General features: G+C 38.4%; 1 gene segment (V, D, J or C); it reads right to left on the minus strand.

Moving 5' to 3' along the window:
- On the minus strand, positions 1-25,643 carry LOC133246077 (T cell receptor gamma constant 2-like). The segment is given in 8 exon segments: positions 1-869; positions 3,007-3,045; positions 4,992-5,039; positions 5,327-5,446; positions 10,264-10,593; positions 16,889-16,939; positions 25,070-25,372; positions 25,534-25,643. Coding segments are annotated over 8 exon segments (1,059 nt in total).

Genomic DNA, 25,643 nt, shown 5'->3' on the forward strand with positions numbered 1-25,643 from the left:
CTTCATCCTGCACCCGATGCTCCTCTGGTGTTGGCGCAGGTCTCATCAGGGGTTAACACGAGGACCTGGAGTCAGGCTTGTGAGACCCTAGCACAGATCTGAGCACACACAGTGCAAGTCATGCTGGGTGTTATACTGTCACTATCCGAATGCCCCAACCCAATGAGTCTGCCTCTGGTGACTCTGAAAGAGAAGGAACACGGGCACCTTTGTTTGGCTCCTGTTGGACCAGCTCCACTGGTCGTCTTGCAGCCGGTGCCCCAGAGAAAGCACCATAACCACCATCTCAGTGAAAGACCTAGAAATGTGGTGTTGACCATTATTACATCAGCGCTAAATTTGATAGCCTGGTTATCATGCTGTTTCTCACCTTGGTTAGATTTCATGAAATTAAAGTACACAGACAAAAGGGGGCTTGTGATTCTTTTGTATTTATTGTGCATGTTATGAAAATGTAAGTACAGAATTCGAGCAGCAAAGCTGACTTCTCCAGGGTGTGTGACAGGGAGGGTCAGGGTCGTAGTCTGGCTGGAGGTGCTGAGGGAGGAGACAGGGAGCTGCCCACTGTTTGCGCTCAGGAGTTGAAAGGACTTGAGGGTGGGACAATTATGACATCATAGATAAATACACATCTGAACTGAGATAACCCAAACCAAAAAGCAAGCAGAGACTTTCTGGGACTGTAGAGGATGAAGGAAAGTTGATCTCTCGGTAGCCCCCCCATTACGAGATCTTCCCGTCTCAGCAGATGCCTGTTCTTCTAAACACACAGGAAATGATGACAACAAAGTAGACTGTGCTCAGGAAGAGGAGTAAGAGGTAGGTGTAATAGGCTGCAGAGGTGTTCATGAGCTGTAGCTGCAGGGTACCTAGGAGAAGTCATTTTGGTTAGTTTCAAGTGTTCTTTTGAGAGGAGAGGACATATTCACGGAAGTGGTCACAATGATTTATTTCTGGTGATCTGCAAAGAAGTGGCACCCCAAACCCTAAGAAAACAGATGCAACCACCATGAGCACCACCACCACCAGAACAACTCAGAATCTAGTTGACAATTCAAGTCAATCAACGACCTCAACTTAATCCAACAGAACCTTCCCAAATATTAAAAAGCAGGGTTGTGTTTTAAAAGAATGAGTCCAAATGGGAAAAATATCTATGATAAATAGCATTTTTTGCACCATCACATCTCTGAGTAACAATAAGAGGTGACGTTTGTTAACCCCTAACCAAATGTCAAACACTTATTCTGAGAGCTTTGCTTGCAAGATTCTAATCTTAGTTAAGTTTTCAAATAACCTATGAGATTATCATTTTCAACCCCTTTTACCAGTAAACTAAGGACAGAGAGAAATAATTTGCTTGGTGTCACTCATTTAGAAAGCACCAGAAATCACATTTCAATCCCAGCAACCTGAATCTGAAGAAGGTATTCTTAGCTGCTCTGTAGTCCTGCATTTCCATGTCCAATAAATATCCCAGACATCAAAGTTACGCATAAACAGCAAGTTGAATTGCTGATGTGGAAGCATCTGAGCCATTACATGTTGTGCACCAGTGAGATTCCTATGAAGGGGATAAGCCAGGGAAATCTGGTTGTGACACAGTGAGGTGGGTGGAAGGCTTTAGTAAAGAGAACTTTGTACAAAATGGAAGAGAGTGGTTAGTCCAAAATCCCCAAAACCTTAGGAGTTCAAGCCTCAGTCACCTGTCTTTCTTAGAAATCTAACCTCGTGCCCGTGATGTTCTAGGATGATTGCACTTACTCTCCTTCAAAGTTTTGCAAGAAATAGATGATGTCAAGAAGCAATTAACAATGATACTGGGCCTGACTTGCTACTCAATGGACTACAAGGCTGAGTTTCTTCCTGTATGTTCTATGCTTTACCTTCATGGAGTCAGAACTCCAGAATCACTAGTATGTGGTGTGGAAAGGATCTCAGGAGGAGGGACATGCTCATAACTCATGGCCTTGAGTCAGGTCAGATGTTAGCTAATGTTAGCTTGAGTCAGGTCAGATGTTCCAGGCCCCCTGACACACTGGGAACGGAGGAGGGATCAGCAGGACCATTGCCAGCTCTTCTAAATTCACTGAGACCCTTCATGTAGGGAGAAGGGGCCACCAACTAGTACTCATCCTGTGCCAGCTAAATGGATACCCTGTGGGAGACATTCCACATAGGTGACCTTATCTCTGTAATAACTGAGTTGGGTGCAATTGTTCCCAGTTGGCAGAAGAGGGCACTATTGCCCAGAAATAGAAGTAATTACCCACCTTCATGCAACTAATAATAAAAGAACCGGGGTTAAAGTGCTGTCTGGGATAGTTGGAAATCCACGCACTTATACCCTGCCCATGGGTCCACCCTGTCTCAGGGCCTCGGTTTTAGGATTCTTGCTCTATATCTTAGAGATGGAATAGAGAACTGAGGAAGTGTCTGAACCATGGATTCAGATGGCCTTTGTTGAATCCTCATATCTAGCTATGGAGCTTGGTACAAGGGATTTAAGTAATTTTGGCTAGTGGCCCTCATTGAAAAATTATCGGAAAATGTTGCACCACCTCATAGGAGTGTTATGATGAAAAAAAAATATTCACATAAGATCCAGCACAACACCTTATGTAGATCAAGCTCTCAGCCAGTGTCAGTTCACGTATTAGTTACCAGCAAGGCCAAAAACTCAAAAATACTCTAGAAGCAACTTGACATCAAGTTTCTGCAATTATTACACACAAAATCTACACAACTGGGCAAAGCCCACCTTTGAAATAATTTGCAACCTATCAGTTCATCCTCTCATTTAGAGTCATCTTACACCAAAACCAGCATTTAATGTGTTAATGACTCTTCGGGAACGATGGATTTACTTAAAATATGCAGTCTATTCTGCAATACCCAGAAATTTTGTTTTTTCTACCTTATATCAAGGAAGTCCAAAAGTTAAGTTTATCCAGAGGGAAAGGAGTGCTGTAACATGACACAAAGGCAGACAAAGACAGAACTTACTGCTTTCACCTTCCAGACATGCCTTTGTAGAATTAGTATCTAGAAGAAAGGAGAGCAGGTATTAATCAATTGTATTGACAGTCATTCATAAATATTATTAGACAGTGGCACATATGTGGTTAACTATGTGTGCGTTAATATGCATGTATATATAATAGAAGATCTGCTAACACAGACAGGAGAGATACTCTGATTAAATGTATGAGCACCACAGTTTCAGGAATAATTGACTTTTTCTTAACATTAACCAAGGAAGTTCAAGAGGTAATTGATAGGTAAAAATTCATGCTTTCTGCTGCTACTGCTAAGTCGCTTCAGTCATGTCTGACTCTGTGAGACCCCATAGACAGCAGCCCACCAGGCTCCCCTGTCCCTGGATTCTCCAGGCAAGAACACTGGAGTGGGTTGCCATTTCCTTCTCCAAGGCATGAAAGTGAAAAGTGGAAGTGAAGTCACTCAGTCATGTCCGACTCATGCTTTCTAAAATATATATATATTATATATATATATATATATATATATGAATACAATAACTTTTCTACTATGCTTGACAAAGGTTTGATAAAGAACATCAAAAAAAAAAAAGAAGAGATGGAGAAATTGGAAAACATAAACTAAATGAAACGGGAGCACTGAATATGAAATACAATAAGTGAAACAAACTAGATAAACGTAAAAGATCCTCATATAGTCCAGTTGCTTTTAAACACGCTTGCTTTTTAGAAACATATCTGGAACTCTGGCAAAAAAAAGCAGTACCTGGGCATTTGTATTTTTCAAAAAATTCCAAGTTAATTCTAATACACATCTGGATTTTAAAAAGTGTTTACAGGTTTTTCTATTAAATGGTAGTTTTGGTGATATAGAATTCTATTATTTTTCTGTTGACCAGTCATGATTCAACGGTATTAAGTGAGTACTAGTTAATGTTAGTGTTAGTCACTCAGTCGTGTCTGACTCTTTGCGACCCCATGGACTGTATAGCCTGCCATGTTCCTCCGTCCATAGGATTTTCCAGGCAAGAACCCTGGAGTGGGTTGCCATTTCATAATCACAATAGTGAAAGATGCTTATCAGTTTTCACAATCAATAGCCAAACAAAAAGTAAAAGAGAATTACAATAGCAAGCCATAATGGGAACATGATTAACCCAACGATAGAAAACAATTACATACAGTTTGGGGGGTCAAGCAGAGTGACATGGTAAATGGGAGTGCATACATGCACATGTTTTCATCTGCCCAGCCAATCTGAATTATGACATTTTGATTTCATTTGTTTGACTTAGTTTGAATAAGATGCTAGATTTCTAATTAAAAAAAAATAGATATGCAACAAGAAACAGATGTTTACTATTTAGCACAAGGAGCTATAGTCACTATCTTGTAATAACCTATAACAGAAAATAATGTCAAAAGTAATATATGTGTATAAGTGACAAAAAATTCTACTTTTAGAAATTTGGTAATGTTTATCTTTGTCAGTTTTTCTAAATGGCCTATGGATATCTAATAACAATGTATGAGGTACAAAATGTTAAATATATTTGTATAGGATATAAGATTAAGATAAATTAATATAAATAGAAATCTATTATATTTAAATTATTAATGACATCATTCAAGATGCTCCCATTTTTACTTATTCTGCGCTTTGATAAAATATTCTCAGAGAAATGTTAATATGTCTCATTATGATTATATGTTTTTTTCTTTTCCCTTATATTTCTCCTGATTTTTGCTTTAGGTATCTTTCTTTCTTTGTTGTTAGGTGTCTAACTGTTTATGATGTCTATTTCCTTGTGAATTGTACCTGTTTTTTGGTATCATTTTTTTGAATTGTACTTGTTTTTTGAATTGCATCATTCAAAATATTCATCTCTGTTACATTTAAAAATAAATAAATAACATTTTTGAGAAAGGTATTGATCAGGAAGGGAAAAAGTGCTATAGGATGTCTTAAAGGCAAACATAAGCAAAACTTACCACTTTCATTTTTCAGACAAGCTTTTTTAGAACCAGTACCTGTAACTTCTGAAAGAAAGGAAGCAAGTATTAATCAATTGTCCACACCCATTAGTTTACAGTGAGTGCATATGTATGTATAATATGGTGTCTGTGTATATATACATACACATATGTATATAATCTATAGACAGATGACAGCAGAGATGATCAGTAAAACACTAACAATGATGAGCCCCACAATTTCAGAAAATTGGTCTTTTCCACTTTACAACAGAGAGGTTCAAAAGATAAATAGATCAGGAAGAAAGAAACACTAAAACATGACATAACGATAAATCTGTACAAAAACTTACTGCTTTCATCGGTCAAACAATCATTTGGAGGCTCAGTAGTAGGAGGCTCAGTAGTAGGAGGCTCAGTAGTAGGAGGCTTAGTAGTAGGAGGCTCAGTAGTAGGGACAAGTGAGGTGACAACTACAAGAAATGAGAACAAGTATTAATGAATTATCTGTGCCCATTATTTGATACTGTGAGTATGTTTCAGCAGTAAAGAATCCACCTGCAGGGGAGTAGTCACAGGAGACACAGGTTTGGTGCCTGGGTCAGGAAGATCCCCTGGAGGAGGGCACAGCAACCCATTCTGATAGTCTTGCCTGGAGACCCCCATGGACAGAGAAGCCCGGTGGGCTACAGTCCATGGGGTTGCAAAGATTTGGACACGACTGAAGCGACTTTGCACACATGCACATATGTTTATACGTGTATGTATATTGCAATAAATATGTATGTGTAATATACATATATTCCCTTGCTGCTGCTAAGTTGCTTCAGTCGTGTCCGACTCTGTGCGACCCCATACATGGCAGCCCACCAGGCTCCCCTGTCCCTGGATTCTCCAAGCAAGAACACTGGAGTGGGTTTGCCATTTCCTTCTCCAAGGCATGAAAGTGAAAAGTGGAAGTGAAGTCGCTCAGTCATGTCCGACTCATGCTTTCTAAAATTTATATATATATTATATATATATATATATATGTATACAATAACTTTTCTACTATGCTTGACAAAGGTTTGATAAAGAACACCAAAAAAAAAAGAAGAGATGGAGAAATTGGAAAACATAAACTAAATGAAACGGGAGCACTGAATATGAAATACAGTAAGTGAAACAAACTAGATAAACGTAAAAGATCCTCATATAGTCCAGTTGCTTTTAAACACGCTTGCTTTTTAGAAACATATCTGGAACTCTGGCAAAAAAAAGCAGTACCTGGGCATTTGTATTTTTCAAAAAATTCCAAGTTAATTCTAATACACATCTGGATTTTAAAAGGTGTTTACAGGTTTTTCTATTAAATGGTAGTTTTGGTGATATAGAATTCTATTATTTTTCTGTTGACCAGTCATGATTCAACGGTATTAAGTGAGTACTAGTTAATGTTAGTGTTAGTCACTCAGTCGTGTCTGACTCTTTGCGACCCCATGGACTGTATAGCCTGCCATGTTCCTCCGTCCATAGGATTTTCCAGGCAAGAACCCTGGAGTGGGTTGCCATTTCATAATCACAATAGTGAAAGATGCTTATCAGTTTTCACAATCAATAGCCAAACAAAAAGTAAAAGAGAATTACAATAGCAAGCCATAATGGGAACATGATTAACCTAACGATAGAAAACAATTACATACAGTTTGGGGGGTCAAGCAGAGTGACATGGTAAATGGGAGTGCATACATGCACATGTTTTCATCTGCCCAGCCAATCTGAATTATGACATTTTGATTTCATTTGTTTGACTTAGTTTGAATAAGATGCTAGATTTCTAATTAAAAAAAAATAGATATGCAACAAGAAACAGATGTTTACTATTTAGCACAAGGAGCTATAGTCACTATCTTGTAATAACCTATAACAGAAAATAATGTCAAAAGTAATATATGCGTATAAGTGACAAAAGATTCTACTTTTAGAAATTTGGTAATGTTTATCTTTGTCAGTTTTTCTAAATGGCCTATGGATATCTAATAACAATGTATGAGGTACAAAATGTTAAATATATTTGTATAGGATATAAGATTAAGATAAATTAATATAAATAGAAATCTATTATATTTAAATTATTAATGACATCATTCAAGATGCTCCCATTTTTATTTTTTCTGCGCTTTGATAAAATATTCTCAGAGAAATGTTAATATGTCTCATTATGATTATATGTTTTTTTCTTTTCCCTTATATTTCTCCTGATTTTTGCTTTAGGTATCTTTGTTTCTTTGTTGTTAGGTGTCTAACTGTTTATGATGTCGATTTCCTTGTGAATTGTACCTGTTTTTGGTATCATTTTTTTTGAATTGTACTTGTTTTTTTGAATTGCATCATTCAAAATATTCATCTCTGTTACATTTAAAAATAAATAAATAACATTTTTGAGAAAGGTATTGATCAGGAAGGGAAAAAGTGCTATAGGATGTCTTAAAGGCAAACATAAGCAAAACTTACCACTTTCATTTTTCAGACAAGCTTTTTTAGAACCAGTACCTGTAACTTCTGAGAGAAAGGAAGCAAGTATTAGTCAATTGTCCACACCCATTAGTTTACAGTGAGTGCATATGTATGTATAATATGGTGTCTGTGTATATATACATACACATATGTATATAATCTATAGACAGATGACAGCAGAGATGATCAGTAAAACACTAACAATGATGAGCCCCACAATTTCAGATAATTGGTCTTTTCCACTTTACAACAGAGAGGTTCAAAAGATAAATAGATCAGGAAGAAAGAAACACTAAAACATGACATAAAGATAAATCTGTACAAAAACTTACTGCTTTCATCGGTCGAACAATCAATTGGAAGCTCAGTAGTAGGAGGCTCAGTAGTAGGAGGCTCAGTAGTAGGAGGCTTAGTAGTAGGAGGCTCAGTAGTAGGAGGCTTAGTAGTAGGAGGCTCAGTAGGGACAAGTGAGGTGACAACTACAAGAAATGAGAACAAGTATTAATGAATTATCTGTGCCCATTATTTGATACTGTGAGTATGTTTCAGCAGTAAAGAATCCACCTGCAGGGCAGTAGTCACAGGAGACACAGGTTTGGTGCCTGGGTCAGGAAGATCCCCTGGAGGAGGGCACAGCAACCCATTCTGATAGTCTTGCCTGGAGACCCCCATGGACAGAGAAGCCCGGTGGGCTACAGTCCATGGGGTTGCAAAGATTTGGACACGACTGAAGCGACTTTGCACACATGCACATATGTTTATACGTGTATGTATATTGCAATATATATGTATGTGTGATATACCTATATTCCCTTGCTGCTGCTAAGTTGCTTCAGTCGTGTCCAACTCTGTGCGACCCCATACACAGCAGCCCACCAGGCTCCCCTGTCCCTGGTATTCTCCAGGCAAGGACACTGGAGTGGGTTATATATTCCCTTACAATTACTTTATTCACTAAAAGATAAACAAACCTCTTATTAACATGCACTGGTTGAGGCAGAAACAATAAAGTAATAAAGTTTTATAATAAACTCTATGTGTTTATTATAAGTTCTCTTTCTCAGTGAAGGTTGGTCAAAAACTAGGACCAGATTAGATTTATTTCTCTGTAAAATCATTTCATTAATATGTACTTCATGTTATATTCTTAGCTTTTATCAAAAACAAAACAATTTTAAGAAACAGCATTGGAAATTTGCTATAGAATAACATTAACCGAAATGCCATCATTAGCTTTACAGCCATTAGAAACCCTTGGAATGCATTTGTTTCAGAATTGTGTTCAGGTAAAACACATTATGAACTGGAATATCTCTTAATATGGTAACTGTCACAATGAAACTTATATACTTATTTTTTTCTCATCACACACAAAAATTATAACCTAGTACTTTTAGTGTCCTTAAGTAGGACATTTAAAGCCATGATTACATTACACTGCAAATTTGCTTCTTTTCTATTAGAATAAAAATTAAGATTTAGAGCTATTTTGTAATTTTATTTTTAATTAGTTTTAGAAGAGGATATCAATGGATATGATAAATATATGAATAGGTACAGCCATGTCATATTTTGGAAAGCAAGTGTTTTCTCTGATGTTATTTCATTTGTTCTTCATTGCAGCCCCAGGACAAAATCAAGTGTTCAAACCTGATTTGATCATTGGATAGACTAAGAATCAGAGAAGATAAAGACTTACTTCAGAAATTCAGACTGGTGCATAGCAAACATCTATGCACATTTTATGTGCTTGGTTCCCACTGCTTTAAAAAGGTTTCCTAACCACAGGTAAAAATACAAAATGATTCCTTCTGATGGGCACTTTGGAGCCTTTGGTCTGTTAGGTGAACATGCAGGACATTAAATCCTGAATCCAGGGAGTAAGGACCACTGCCAGGGCCGAGGCACATCCCAGCTCTCTGCCCACACTGCATGGACATGTCCAGCATCTGCTCACGGGGGCTGCTTTGAGATGTCATGCCTGGATCACAGGTGACCCTAAGTCATCAAGGAAAGTGTATATTCTCTTGACTGTAATGCATCCTCCTTGGGCAGTAATTCACCCCAGTGTGTCCATCCGTACATCCCTCCAGACCTTGCATGTGCTAGGGCTGCAATAAAACTATCTTGAAAGACCTTTTCTAATAGCAAGAAATGCATTCATTAAGTAGAATGGGAGTAAGTTTGTACACTTTAGCATCACCCAATCTTTGATTACAAATTTTATCTTATAGTGGTATGTAAAATACAAATTTCAAAAATCTAAGCCCTTAAAAAGCCACCTGGTCAAATTATTCTTTTTGCTGAGTTGTAATTTGGCTCCCTTATACAAAGACCATTTTGTCACTTAATAACTCATTGCTTTGGAATTGTAAAGGAGAACTGAATTGAGAATGACTTTGCCTGCTGAAGGACATTCCTGAAAGATGTAGAAGTGTTATTATTTCCTGACCAACCAAGATCCCCAACAGTGAAGATCTGTTGTGTGCTAAGTTGCTCGATGCTTTCACATATGTTGTTTCGTTTAATCCATACAACAACTCTAACACTTAAACACCATATGATCTTAATATTTTGGAAGATGAAACTGAGGGTGAGAGAAGTAAAATTTTTTCTTTTCTATGTTCAAGGCCTATCCTATTTTAATCCTATGGGGAGATAGCTACCATTAAATGAAACATCATTTTATCAAGACATATTTGTTTGTTTTTCATTAACACTTAGCCAGAAAGGTGGGTATTACCTTTGAAAAACAGTATTTTGGGAGGTTATATTTACATTTATATTCACTTACCTTCTTTTATTGAAGGAAAAATAATCTCTTGATCAATTCCTCCTATATTTTTCTTGTGTTTGACAACACATACATGTTGTTTATCCATAGAGGTTTCGGTCACGGTCAGCCAGCTGAACTTCATGTAGGTGTCCTTGGTCTTCATGGTATTTCCCTGCTGGGATGGCAGAGCTCTTTTGTCATTTTTTGCTCTCCAAGAAACTGTAATAACATCAGGGAAAAATTTCTCCAGGAGACAAAGATATGTTCCAGCATTATCATGGTTGATTTCAGCAATTGAAGGAAGAAAAACAGTGGGCTTGGGGGAAGTGTCTGCCTCAAGGTTTCTCTCTGTAGGGGAATATGGAATAGTAATGAAAAAGAATGGTTAAAGAAATACCAACATGTTGTGGCTTGGAAAAACCTAGTGAGTAGTAAAAGAACAGAAGGCTACTGCTCACTATGGCCTTTCATCCACAGTACGTTGTTAGGTGCTTGCTGCTGTTGCTGCTGCTAAGTCGCTTGAGTCGTGTCTGACTCTGCGTGACCCCATAGACAGCAGCCCACCAGGCTCCCCCGTCCCTGGGATTCTCCAGGCAAGAACACTGGAGTGGGTTGCCATTTCCTTCTCCAGTGCATGAAAGTGAAAAGTGAAAGTGAACTCGCTCAGTCGTGTCCGACTCTTCATGACCCCATGGACTGCAGCCTACCAGGCTCCTCTGTCCATGGGATTTCCCAGGCAAGGGTACTGGAGTGGGATGTCATTGCCCTGTCCCTAGGTGCTTAGTACTGTTCTATTTTTAATGGCAAGAGAAGTTCAAGACTTCATGGAACTTGCCCAAAGTCACAGCTGTTAAGTAGCAGAACTGGATTATAACTTGACCTTCACTTTTTCTCCATATGCAGAGATGGGGTGCATCTTGTGCGCATGCCAAGTTGCTTCAGTCTTGTCTGACTCTTTATGACCTAATGACTATAGCCTGCCAATCTCCTCTGTCCATGGGATTATGACTTTTAAATAACCCAAAGAAATACCCCACATCAAGACTTCCAACATTCATGAACATGTTTATTGATTGAATCCATGCTTCCTACAGTGGAAATGGGGAGTCCCAATCACTGGACCGCCAGAGAAGTCCCCAATTGATCTTTAAAAATCTCTTTTGTTCTATAATACTGGAGCCTGTTTTGAAGTAGATGGGTGGGTAGTGGGAATAGGGGCGGTGGGGGCAATTGGGTATGATGGTTTCTGTATTGGTGAAAATGTTTGCTAGCTTCTAAACTACTTCCTTTTCCCATCCTGTGTTTTGCACTTTATGCTCTCTTTGTCCAAATAACACATTCTCATATTCTGCAACTCTGTGGAATCTCACTCTTCATTTAACTGATTCTGGAATGAACCATAAAAATAAATACCCAGAGAAAATTTATTGGTTTTACAAAGCAATATAATTACTTTTGAGAATGGGAATCAACACCCATGTGTACTTGACACGTGTACTGTGAAGTTGAACTTTGAGCTCCAGATGTGGATCCCATGCCCGATTCTGAAGTGAGGAAATTCTCTTTATTTCTAATTTTATATGACCTCTCAATTTTATACTTGAACCACTCCAGATTTTGGAGTAGAGCAGCATGTTATTTAAAGTGCCTTGATTGTATAACGGTACTTCCAAAACTTCTATTACAAATGTATTATTAATCCCAGACTCCTAATTTGGGATTAGCAGATACAGACTACTGTATATAAAATAGATAAACAATAAGAACCTACTATGTAGAACAGAAAAGTATATGAAATATCTTGTAATAACCTTTAATGGAAAAGAATCTGAAAAATAATACACACACACACAAAAACTGAATCACTTTTCTGTACACCTGTAAATAACCCAACATTGTGAACTAACTATACTTTCATGTAAAAAAAATGTATTTTCAGAAAGGCTCTTATACTAAACTTATCAAGTAATCTACTTAGAATTTTTCCAAATTCAGAAAATGTTCACAACAGCATATTTTATTTTGGAATTTCATCTGAAATTTTAGCTTGAGTAATAATACACAATATTCTGGCTCTCAGTGTTTTCCCTATAATTTGAATTTGCCCCCTAAGGCTGCTGAACTGCTTTACTGCCAGTTTTCTTTTTTTCCACCAGCTGCATGAAGTATATATCCTGACTAGGGATGGAACCTGTGCCACCTGCATTGGAAGGTGGAGTCTTAGCCACTGGACCACTGGGAGAGTCCTTCAGGGGAAATATCTTAAGAAGGGAGAAACTGGACTTCTCATCTGAGAAGAAAAGACAATTCTTGGGAACTTCTGCCTGTGCAGCAAAGTTCCTGGTTTTTCTTCAAATCAGTAAGCAGACAGGGTTGATTTTTCACTCATGTTGTAAATAAAGTTGGGTTGTACTGTGCTATTTTAATTTTATACATCTTGCTTTTAGTACAAGTGGTATTTTACACATTATAAAAGCAAGAGACTGTATTTCTCCAACCATATACTTTGTTGATAGTGATTTAGGTCTTCGCTCTTTTTACCCCCTCTCATTTTTCTTTTACAAACTAAATAATTGAAGCTCTTTCACACTTAAATAAGAATTTTTAATTCATGAGATTTCTAACTATATTTAATTGACTTCACTTCTTGATCATTTTCTTTATAAATTAAAACTTTTTTCTGATAAGTATGAGCATGAAGCCCAAGCTTACTGGTTATATATTTTAGAGCCAATAAATGTTGTTGTTAGAAATGATATCAATTAAATTAAAGGATTAAGATTTAAAGCACATAGAACAACAGGACATACAAAAAATAAACATTTTAATCTCATTTTTTCTTGCCATGTATCAAAGTCTGCTAAAGAGAGACAGATACCTTCCAATTCAATTTTATGTGTGTGAGGGAACCATAAGATAACTTTCCATTTGTTAATAGTACAGCTACATCCCCTGAAGAATTTCAATTCATCAACAGTTAGGCTACCAACACTCTGCCTCTTGGATGCAATTTTCCCTTTACATTTGAATAAACACCTATCCAACACATATGACGTGTTAGCCAACAAAACGTATAGTGCTCAGTTGTGTCCAACTCTTTGCAAGCCTGCCTGGCTCCTCTGTCCACGGGCTTATCCAGACACGAATACTGATGCATTAGACAATGTGCTAAATACTTCATCACACAGTCTCATTTAATTCTCATACACCCCCTGCTGGATAATACCGTTATACTATTTTACAGATAGTCCAGAGAATAACGTCCATGTTCATATACATAGTTAGTGGTGGATCGGAAGTTCGAGGTCAGCCTGACTCCAAAGCCCACTTTCTTTGGAAATACCCCTTCAGCATCAGGAAAGGAGACATGTTAACTCATAAAACTTACCTGTAATGACAAACTTCAACCCTGGGCCAAATACTTTCATGATGATTATGTACATTATACACGAGCCCTTTATAGAAGTCCACACAGACACGAAGCCAAATTTTTTATAATATTTGTACAGTGTTGTCTATGCTCTCCTTTACTATGTGAATTTGTTGTAAAATCTCTCCTAAATCTCTACATCTAATTCCCATCCACTTTCATTTTTGGTAAATATAATTCCTATTTAATTATTTCTTACCTTCCCTCTATTACCTTGAAAAAAAATTATATTCTTCTGATACCTACCTGTGACAATGAGTTTTGCTCCAACATTGAAGTTTTTTAAGTAACTATTCCACAGTGATTCAAGTCATATCAAAAACTTTAGACTAATTAGCTTCTCTGATTTCTTCAAATTCTAGTAGAACTATGATGACTTGGAATTCAAGACACTAGGCTTCTGGTCCTGGTTCATTTCGCTCCTAACAAGCTCTGTGGTTGAGCAAATCAAGTAAACTAACGCCTTGGGTACCTTATTTATTTGAAAATGACCGTGCTACTGTTAAGTCAAATGAACATCCTTATTAGTGTTTTGGTGAGCTCAAAATGAAACAAGATCTGAAAAGTCATTTGCATAAAAATTATATAGAGGTAAGAGATTGTAAATATTACTATATTATCATTGATATTATTATTAGTATTTTTATTTGTGATAATTGTGTGGTCCAGCATGACATTTTAATATCATGAGAGCAAATCTTGCCTATCTGATGGGAATTCAGTATCTGGGGTTTACAAGTAGATCCATAGCAACTGATGACTTGTTTGCATTCCTCTGTGTTTTGATATGTCTGGGATTCTCCAAGCCTGTATCACAGCTTTTCACACACCCAGTTAATAGGCAGTCATTTGTTCTGTTGTATTTGCTGCATTTCCAGGGTGAACAAAATCTAAGGGAACATTGGCTAAAGCCTAATGTATGCAGCCAGTATATGGAACGTCACTTCTGCTGTCCACAACAAATGGCTTTTTCCCCCAAAACAGCGCAATCTATGGGTATCTCAAGATTTTACCAGAAATTTCAGCTTCAAAAAATCTATCCAGTTCATGCCCAAAGTTCAGCTTGCAGCTCCAGGTATGGGCCTTATGACAAATGACCACAAAAATGGCAGGATGCCTGGTACTCAAATTCTCCTTTGTTAAGTTGGATTGCCTCATCTTATCAGCTGAGGGTCACCATTCATGAATGACATTACATTTTGGTGCCCATTGCATTGATGCATTGGGAGCATAAACATATTTGTTTGAAGACCATTTCTTCCATTTTATAAACTGGATATTGAAGGCAATGTCCCCTTTTTACTTCATTTTCCTACTAAAGACTTCCACATTGAAGTTCTTTTTTTTAATTTTGTGGTGGGAAAACATATTTGAAAATTTGGTGTGCTTATTTTAGTCGGTTAATATAGGGTATCTATTCCACCACATTTTTTTCTTGCTTTATTATTTCTTGTTTTTAATTCACTTCTTTTGGATTGAGATCGAACTGACACATATTCTGAATGTTTGATAAATGCACATTCATGTAACTTACATGATCTTTGTGAGGGAAAGAGACGTCATTTCAGTGCTATGATTAAAATCAAGAGCATTGCTGTCATATGTGAGCAGCAATACAAAGTATGAGCTACTACTAATAGTTAGTTACGGAATCCAGGTCAGGCTACAGAAGGGTAAATATTCAGGATATAAAGACATGACTTAATGTTTGAAATATCACATAATGATCCAGTCCTCTTACTTTGACAAGTCTCTACTGGATCCCAAACTTTGCCACAGTAGCTAGTCATGTGACTTTAGGCAAGTAACTAAACTTCTCTAAACCTCAGTTTCTTTATCTATAAAATGGGAATGAAAGGATTACTGGTGAAGAAAGTATAAGGCATTGAAACTACGTATCATGGTGTCTGCTGCTAAGTCACTCCAGTCGTGTCCGACTCTGCACACCCCATAGACGGGAGCCCACCAGGCTTCCCCGTCCCTGGGATTCTCCAGACAAGAACACTGGAATGGGTTGCCATTTCCTTCTCCAATGCATGAAAGTGAAAAGTGAAAGTTAAGTCGCTCAGTCATATCCAACTCCTAGCGACCCCATGGACTGCAGTGTACCAGGCTCCTCCATCCATGGGATTTTCCAGGCCAAGAGTACTGGAGTGGGGTGCCATTGCCTTCTCAGATCATGATGTCTATCCTTCAGTAAATATTAACTAATATTAAAATTCTCTTTAATGGCATGGTTTGAGGCCATTTCATCAAAATCTTCCATCCAACAAAAGATACGTTTTTAATAAGCAATAACTATTACACCAAGCTCAACAATCCAAGACGTCCTACTTCTCCAGCCATGGACCATAGAAGACAGGTCTCAGGTAAGCCAGAATCTAGAATGCTTTTCCACTAGAATAGAAGCTGTTTGGTGTTGAGACTTGTTCTGTGTCTTGTTCACCCTTCTGTCTGCAGCTCCCAGCACAGAAACTGTCCTCAATAAATATTTGCTGAGAGAATGAAAGAGCAAAGGAGAATGCCCAGCCATGAAGACACTTTCATGAACTTTGGAGCTGAAATGGCTCATTGAGCTCACAAACTGGTCCATGTCCAGACAATTCCACAAGAGATGAGATAGTTTAAATTTCAAATAATCTCAGCCTTCTTCTAAGAGGCTAGAGTAATAAGAAGTGAGATTTATCAATGTTGTATAATTATTTACTGTAAGAATTTTCTTCCACTGCCCTTAGGGATGAAATGAAATTCAGTAATACTGGTTTTGCAGGAGATTCAGGAGCACAGTATTTTATCTCAAAATATAGAGACGAGATAGTAAGAAAAGTGTTTCTCACTTAATAGACTGCCTACAAGAAAAGGAACTTGAACTAATAACTTATACCAATGTGATGATATAATATGCTATTTATGTTAGAATATAGAAAGATAAACGAAGCAATAAGACAGACATGGTCTTCAGAATACTATCTAGCCTGATCTATTTTGTGGTGTTTTCTAGAACACAAATTTCAACTGCTTACAAGCAGGGACAAGAATAAACCATTTACAAGGTGATTTAGTTTCCATATACAGTGACCAATAGCTGTAAAACTACTGTTTAGATGCTGAGGCCAAGAATGTGGCAGCCATATCAGGGAGAGCCCAGGTTGTTTCTACAAAGCATCTACCAGTATTTTATGACTACAGTAAGAATAGAAAAATGATACTTACCAGGAGGAGTTACTATGATGTTAGCTCCGTCTCCAAATATCTTCCTCCAGCCTGAGCTGTCACAATGGTAAAAGCTCCTACAATAATCCAGCCTTTTTCTACCTTTATAAAGTGACTAGAAGTCAAAAACTTCATCCTGGCAGTTTGATCTGAATTCTTTTGGAAGTCCTTGGATATAGGTTTCACAGCATCCAATGTTTTATAAGTTTTCCTCAGATTTGTTGTTATTATTCAGTCACTAGGATGTGTTTGACTCCTTTGCAACCCCTTGGACTGTAGCCCGCCATGGGATTTCCCAGGGAAGAATACTGGAGTGGGTTGCCATTTCCTTCTCCAGGGAATCTTCCTGACTCAGGGATCCACTGGGGAAGCCACTTTCCTCAGATAAATGGACCCAAATATCTGCTTGCCAAGGAGTAGTAATCACTGAAAACATTGATGAAGATGAAAAGGATAAAAACAGGAAAGAACACACCACTGACACCAGCTGGTTACCCACCTGGGTTTCTAAATTTCCAGGAACGGTATTCAAAGGATCAAGACTTTTTTTTTATTTCCAGGTGTTCAGTTCTGTTGAAACTGCTCAGAGTTTGCATCAGTTGAAAGGCAATTCTCTCTTCACAAACACCAGGGCTGTTTAGTGATTTGGGAATGTATTGCTAAAAGGAGGAAAACCTTCAGTAACTGAAAATGCAAATACCCCATCAGCCATCACACGTGGATTTGAGAAATGTGAACAAACTCTCCATTCATTGGGCAGCACAATTTTTTACCAAGGTAAAGGGAAATGAGAAAATAAGTCCTATGATGGCTTATTTAATATTATTTTTCCTAGGATAAAGGAAGAAATTTGCAGAATTCTCTCTCCATTGAAATAATACTTTCTTTAAACTAACACTTGAAAACAATACCCATTTCTCGGATAGTCAAAAGAAGTCCCTTTGTGGCTATTCTGTAATTTCAAGCCACTCATCTTGGGGTAGGGGGAAAGAAATTGGCAGGAGCAGCTGAGTACTCCTCTGAGCACAGATGAGCTGCCCATCTGCGAGTACCAGACAGGACAGGCTCTTACTGCCTCCATGTCTACTCCAGATGCACTTGTTCAAGGTCTAAGTCCCGTGAACAATCAGTTCCTCTGCCCCAAGGATGAAAGTAAGAGGGTCATGTTGGGCAACTGTCCATTCACACGAGCTCAGCTCACAGTCCCAACACAATGGGAGGGGATGAGAGATTCAGATGCCAATTATATTTAGATAGATTTTTTTTTTTTTTAATTGAGAGTTCATGGGAATTTCCTGGCAGTACAGTGGTTAGGACTCTGCACTTTTACTGCTTTTACTGGGCTCAATCTCTTGTTGGGGAAATAAGATCTCATGATCCACAGAATGTCCACAGAAAAAACTGAGAATTCTAAGTTGTTAGTACTTAGGGCTGTCATATACCCTTTGCATCTATTGTAGTCATGAATGATGTCCCCTAAGTTCCTTTCTGAAAACTTGTCCTGTGGTTTTCCTTATTTCAAGACCATGAGCAGAATTATTGGGAGCTTTAGGAATTGTTTGTTTTTCAAAATAACATGAAAGATTTAAGCAATAAAATGCAAAAGAGTAACTAAAGAGTTATGCAGTTAATGTTTTATTAAACATAATAACAGTAAGAAGAAAGAGTATAAGGTTTTACTAAAGAGCATAAAATTAAACCTGCATAAATGGAGAGACATATGATATTCACGAAGGAAAAGCTCAATGTCATAAACATGCAAACTCTTCTTAAACTCATGTGTATAAATAGACTAATTCCAATGAGACTTAAGGTAACATTTTAGTTTTTTGTTCCATGTTGTAAAGATTGGGGCTGAGCTAGTTATATTTATTTTAAATTGATATAAAAGGTAAATATGAAGTAATTTAACTTTTTTTAATTAAAATAATTATTTTTAATAACTAATTTGGCATAGCAGCTCTTAACTCTTATTGCAAAGTTACTGACATAACATGATAATGGAGTAAGAATACTGAGACACGAATAAAACACAAATCCTCCAAGCATATGTTAATATAAAAATATAATTAAGGCATTTTTAATTGTAGGGAAATGATAGATTGTCTTAAAATTAGTTTTGAACTTTTAATTATATGTTGGAAGAAAAAATAGCTCTCTATCAAATATCATAAAAGTTCAGTTCAGTTCAGTCGCTTAGTCGTGTCCAACTCTTTGCGACTTCATGAATAGCAGCACGCCAGGCCTCCCTGTCCATCACCAATACCCGGAGTTCACTGAGAGTCACGTCCATCAAGTCAGTGATGCCATCCGGCCATCTCATCCTCTGTCGTCCCCTTCTCCTCCTGCCCCCAATCCCTCCCAGCATCAGAGTCTTTTCCAATGGGTCAGCTCTTCGCATGAGGTGGCCAAAGTACTGGAGTTTCAGCTTCAGCATCATTCCCTCCAAAGAAATCCCAGGGCTGATCTCCTTCAGAATGGACTAGTTGGATCTCCTTGCAGTCCAAGGGACTCTCAAGAGTCTTCTCCAACACAACAATTCAAAAGCATCAATTCTTCCGCGCTCAGCCTTCTTCACAGTCCAACTCTCACATCCATGCATGACCACAGGAAAAACCATAGCCTTGACTAGACGGACCTTTGTTGGCAAAGTAATGTCTCTGCTTTTGAATATGCTATCTAGGTTGCTCATAACTTTCCTTCCAAGGAGTAAGCGTCTTTTAATTTCATGGCTGCAGTCACCATCTGCAGTGATTTTGGAGCCCCCAAAAATAAAGTCTGACACTGTTTCCACTGTTTCCCCATCTATTTCCCATGAAGTGATGGGACCAGATGCCATGATCTTCGTTTTCTGGATGTAGAGCTTTAAGCCAATTTTTTCACTCTCCACTTGCACTTTTATCAAAAGGGTTTTTAGTTCCTCTTCACTTTCTGCCATAAGGGTGGTGTCATCTGCAGATCTGAGGTTATTGAGATTTCTCCCGGCAATCTTGATTCCAGCTTGTGTTTCTTCCAGCCCAGTGTTTCTCATGATGTACTCTGCATAGAAGTTAAATAAGCAGGGTGACAATATACAGCCTTGACGGACTCCTTTTCCTATTTGGAACCAGTCTGTTTTTCCATGTCCAGTTCTAACTGTTGCTTCCTGACCTGCATACAGATTTCTCAAGAGGCGGGTCATGTGGTCTGGTATTCCCATCTCTTGAAGAATTTTCCACAGTTTATTGTGATCCACACAGTCAAAGGCTTTGGCATAGTCAATAAAGCAGAAATAGATGTTTTTCTGGAACTCTTGTTTTTTCCATGATCCAGCAGATGTTGGCAAGTTGATCTCTGGTTCCTCTGCCTTTTCTAAAACCAGCTTGAACATCAGGAAGTTCATGGTTCATGTATTGCTGAAGCCTGGCTTGGAGAATTTTGAGCATTACTTTACTAGCATGTCAGACAAGGGCAAGTGTGCGGTAGTTTGAGCATTCTTTGCCATTGCCCTTCTTTGGGATTGGAATGCAAACTGACATTTTCCAGTCCTGTGACCACTGCTGAGTTAGGGTTGTATTAGGTTTGTATCATAAAAGTTAGGTTTGTATTAAAAGGCATCTAAAAGTGTGAGTTATAAAGAACAATGAATGAAGGTCACTCAGTTGGGTCCGCCTCTTGGGACCCCATGGACTGTAGCACACGAGGTTCCTCTGTCCATAGGATTCTCCAGGCAAGAATACTGGAGTGGGTTGCCATTTCCTTCTCCACGGGATCTTCCTGACCTAGGAATCAAACCCGAGTCTCTTGCTTTGCAGACAGATTCTTTACCGACTGAGCTATGAGTAGAGGACTAACTGAGTCCTTAGGCAGAAAATGTTGGAATGTGAAGAGGACAGGAGACACCTTTACTTAATGTTTAATTTTTAAGAAGGAGAAATTTGGAGAATTTTTTTCTCTTTTTTTAAAATTGAAGCATAGTTGATTTACAATTTGTGGCAATCTCTGCTCTATAGCAAAGTGACTTGGTTTTACACGTATATATGTTCTTTTTTCTTCAACATTGTTTTCCATTATGATTCATCCCAGGATACTATATGTAGTTCCTTGTGCAATACAGTAGGATCTTGTTGTTTATCCATTCTGAATGTAATAGTTTACATCTGCCAACTCCAACGGAGAAGGCAATGGCACCCAGTCCAGTACTCTTGCCTGGAAAATCCCATGGGCGGAGGAGCCTGGTAGGCTGCAGTCCATGGGGTGGCAAAGAGTCGAACACGACTTCACTTTCACTTTCACTTTTCACTTTCATGCAATGGAGAAGGAAATGGCAACCCACTCCAGTGTTCTTGCTTGGAGAATCCCAGGGACGGGAAGCCTGGTGGGCTGCCGTCTATGGGGTCCCACAGAGTCAGACATGACTGAAGCGACTTAACAGCAGCAGCAGCAGCCAACTCCAAATTCCTAGGCCATCCCTCTTCTCCTCTTCCTCCCTGTTGGCAACCACGAGTCTGATCTCTATGTCTATGAGTCTGTTTCTGTTTCAAAGATAGATTTATTTGTGTCGTATTTTAGATTTCACATATAAGTAATATCGTATGGTATTTTCTTTCTTTTTCTGAGTTATTTCACTCAATATGATAATCTCTAGTTGTATCCATGTTGCTGCAAATTGCAGTGTTTTGTTCTTCTTATGGCTAAGTAGTATTCCACTATAGATATGTACCACATCTGCCTTACCCATTCATCTGTCAATGGATATTTAAGCTGTTTCCATGTTCAGGTTGTTGTGAGTAGTGCTGCTATGAACAGAGGGGTGCAGGCACTATTCAGATGAGTGTTTTGTCCTGGTATATGGCCTCGAGTGGGCTTGCTAGGTCATACGGTAATTCTATTTTTAATTTTCTGGGAGACCTCCATACTGTTTTCCATAGTGGTTGCACCAATTTACATTCCCACTGACAGTGTATTAAGATTCCCTTTTCTTCACACCCTTTGCAGCATGTGTTATTTGTAGACATTTTAATGATAGCCATTCTGACTGGCATGAAGTTACACCTTGTTGTAGATTTGATTTGCATTTCTCTAATAATTAGTGATGTTGGGCATCTTTTCATGTGCCTAGTGGCCATCTGTATGTCTTCTTTGAGGAAATGTCTATTAAGGTGTTCAGCTCACTTTGCCTCTGGGTTGTTTGTTTTTTGTTTTTGTTGTATGATCTGTTCACATATTTTGGAAATTAAGCCCTTGTTGGTCACATCATTTATAAATAGTTTCTCCAATTGTATTGGTTGTCTTTTTTTTATGGTTTATTTTGATGTGAAAAAGCTTGTAAGTTTGACTAGGTCCCATTTGTTTATTTTTGTTTTTATTTCTATTGCCTTCAGAGACTGACCTAAGAAAACATTGGTATGAGTTATGTCAGAGAATGTTTTGCCTATGTTTTCTTCTAGGAAAGGTACGGTGTCATGTTTTATGTTTAAATCTTTAGCCATTATGAGTTTATTTTTGTGTATGGGGTGAGAGTGTGTTCTAACTTCATTGATTTATGTGCATCTGTCCAACTTTCCCAGCACCACTTGCTGAAGAGACTTTTCCCCCCTGTTTTTATATTCTTGCTGGAGAACTTGTACTTTTTAGAACATTTCTAGGAATGTATTCATTTCTTCTAGGCAGTCTATTTTCTTGCCATGTATTGAGTAATTATTTGTAGTAATGAGTTACTGCCGTTTGTATTTTGGTGGTATCAGCTGTTAACTTCTTCTAATTTCATGTCTAATTTTGTATCTTTGAGTTCTCTCTCTCTCTCTCTTTTTTTTTCCTGATGAGTTTGGCTAAAGGTTTACCAATTTGTTTGTCTTTTCAAATAACCAGCTCTTGGTGTATTGATCTTTTCTATGATGTTTTTAGTCTCTATTTTACTTTACTCTGATTTTTATTCTCTTTCATTTACGTTTGGTTTTATTTGCTCTTTTTCCTAGTTCTTTTAGGTGTAAGATTAGGCTGTTTGTTTGAGGTTTTTCTTGTATCTTGAGGTAGGCTTGTATCACTATAAACTTCTCTCTTAGAACAGCTTTTGCTGTATACCACAGAGTTTTTTTGTATGGTGTTTTCCCATTTTCATTGTCTTCAAGGATTGTTTATTTCCTCTGATTTCTTCAATCACACCTGGGTTGTGTACAGCATACTGCTTATCCTACATGTGTTTTTGTTTCTCGTACATACAGTGTCTCTACCTCTGGCTGTGTCCTTAGAGAAAATGACCCGAATAAACAGAGACAGAGAATGGAAACTGAGGGAGGGATCATAAGGGTTCTGTGAGTACATGGAAAAGTAGTTATCACAAAGGGCAAAGAAAAACAGTGATATAATAATGAGTCAGTAATTGGGGGAGAAATTGGATCTCCACATTAAGATTGCTACCTTACACCCATACACAAAAATTCAAATTAAAGTGGATCAAGGAATCAAATGTGCAAAACAAAGTCTTAACACCACTGGAAAAGTAGAAATGAAAATATATTTATGCTTCAGGCTTTCCTAAAGCTGCAAATAGTTACTGTATGTAGTTGCTGATACAGTAGAGCAAGCTAAAGCCAGTGCATTTACTATCCAATTCCTTGCTGTCTGCAGTCACTGAACTAAGAAGAATCTGAAGCTTTGACTTGTGATTTGAGACTGTTTTGTTTTGTTTTGTTTTGTTTTTATTCCGAGATTCTGATAGAGAAATGTGATGACCTGGAGAGCAGCAGCACCCAGGATGCAACAAGACAGATGGGGCTTTGGGGTTGGGGATAAGACCATGAACACTATTCTAGTAGGCATTCCTGTGCTAGTGCAGCAAGACTTACAAATCAACTTGAAGAAGAATCACTAGGAGTCTATCAAAAAATGCACATTTTCAGCCTTCATTCCATGATTCTGATTCACTCTGTTGAGTGCCACCCAGACCATGCACTTTAATTCCAATTCAGTTACTTCTGATGCAGGTGGTACGTGGACCACAGTTTGAGAAACACTGTTCTAGAAGCTCAGACACTGGTATAGATTTGGACGAACCAATGCACAAGAGACCATATACATGTGAGCTGGTATTTCTGTATTTCAATATCAATTTTGCTTCCTTAAACCTAGCCCAATAAGGCAGACACAATCCTTGAGATATAACTTTTCAATTGAAATATATACCATTCTTTGATTGTTCACCCAAAGTGTTCTTTAATTTTAATTATTGAGAAAACTATGATCTGATAAGTTTCATTCTAGTTTGGCACTTGGCCTTGTTAATGGTAGGGAGTGGGGGTAGAAAGAAGCTTTGGCTTTACTTGTTGAAGACAGTTCTGGCTGTGGGCTGAACTTCAACAGAGGGTATAAGTAGAATACAACAATGTGGCTCTCTCGTAGCTCATTCAGTAAAGAATCTACCTGCAATAACGCAGGAGACCTGGGTTCAATTCCTGGGTCTGGAAGATCCCCTGGAGAAGGAAATGGCAACCCACTCCAATATTCTTGCCTGGAGAATTCTTGCTGTGGACAGAGGAGCCTGGCAAGCTACAGTCCAAGGGGTCTCAAGAGTTGGACACAACTTAGTGACTAAACCACCAACACCTAAAACAATCACTTTTCCCCCTACATTTTCACTAGGTCAACCATGCCCTCATTGATTATGTAAGAGAGATATCAGTTTTTTCCAAAAGATAAATTGGATACCAGCTTGAGGTTCAAGAAGTCCAAGTTTTCATTCCATCATTTCTCAGTCTTCATACTCCTGGATAATAAAGATGCTCTATTCCCAGCCATTTTCTCTGCATAATCATCAGGTGAATGGTTCAGTATTATCTAGCCTTTCCATTTTCCTCTCCTAAATATCTCCCCTCACAGATAATCCTAGGTTCTCTGTCTGTCTTAAAGAGAATATAATATGAACTCTACCAGCTTCTGGGAGAGCTGAGAATATGCTGCCTGCCAGACTGTTTGCCTATAGACTGGAGATGGAGGCCTGTTTTTAGGAAAAACTATGGCTATTGTGGGGAGGTAGAAGGTGGCCATGGAATATAAAGTTTGATTCATGGGCATTGAGTTCAGGGTTTTTTTTTGTTTAGAGTAAAAAGAAATTGGGGGAGGAAGTGAAGCAGCTGCTGATATCAGGGCTGTGATTTGCAGCCACAAGCAAAATTTCCAGTGCAGTGTACAGGAAGTCTGAACCAACGTGCTTATCCCAGATAGCACAGTAGTATATGCCGGAATCACTTGCTTGCAGATTTAGGATTGCAAATGTATACCTCCTCCCTGTGCCCTTATAGACATGGTATTTTGTTCCACTGATTCCTGATTCAAGCACAGCCTTTGAGTTGTAGCTGTCGTAGTATAAAAGGCGTCGGGGGGCCGTCCCCTCCTCATGTTTGTACAAGTGGATATAGGTGGCCCCTTGTGTAAGATCACAAGGGAACGAAGCAGTCTCCCCAGTATTACTAGTGATTAACATCAAGTCGGAAGATACCTGCATGACTGCAATGGGAAAAGCAACAAAAAATAATGAGGAAGAGGAAACACTAATTTCTTATATGACCCTCTCCCCCACAACCCCCCACCCTCACCCCTACTCCCGCCACACACACATTGCCACAAAATACAGAAAAATTCCAGGAGCATCCAGGCAACACACTTACCGGGAGCCAGGACAACCAGAAGCAGTGCTGGGGCCCGCATCCTGCCCCAGCAGTGAGCTAGACTGGGATTCTGAGCAGATGTGACAGGCAGAGAAGTCAGGGAGGATCTC

This window comes from Bos javanicus, chromosome 4 (assembly GCF_032452875.1).
Source record: "Bos javanicus breed banteng chromosome 4, ARS-OSU_banteng_1.0, whole genome shotgun sequence".
NCBI lineage: Eukaryota > Metazoa > Chordata > Mammalia > Artiodactyla > Bovidae > Bos > Bos javanicus.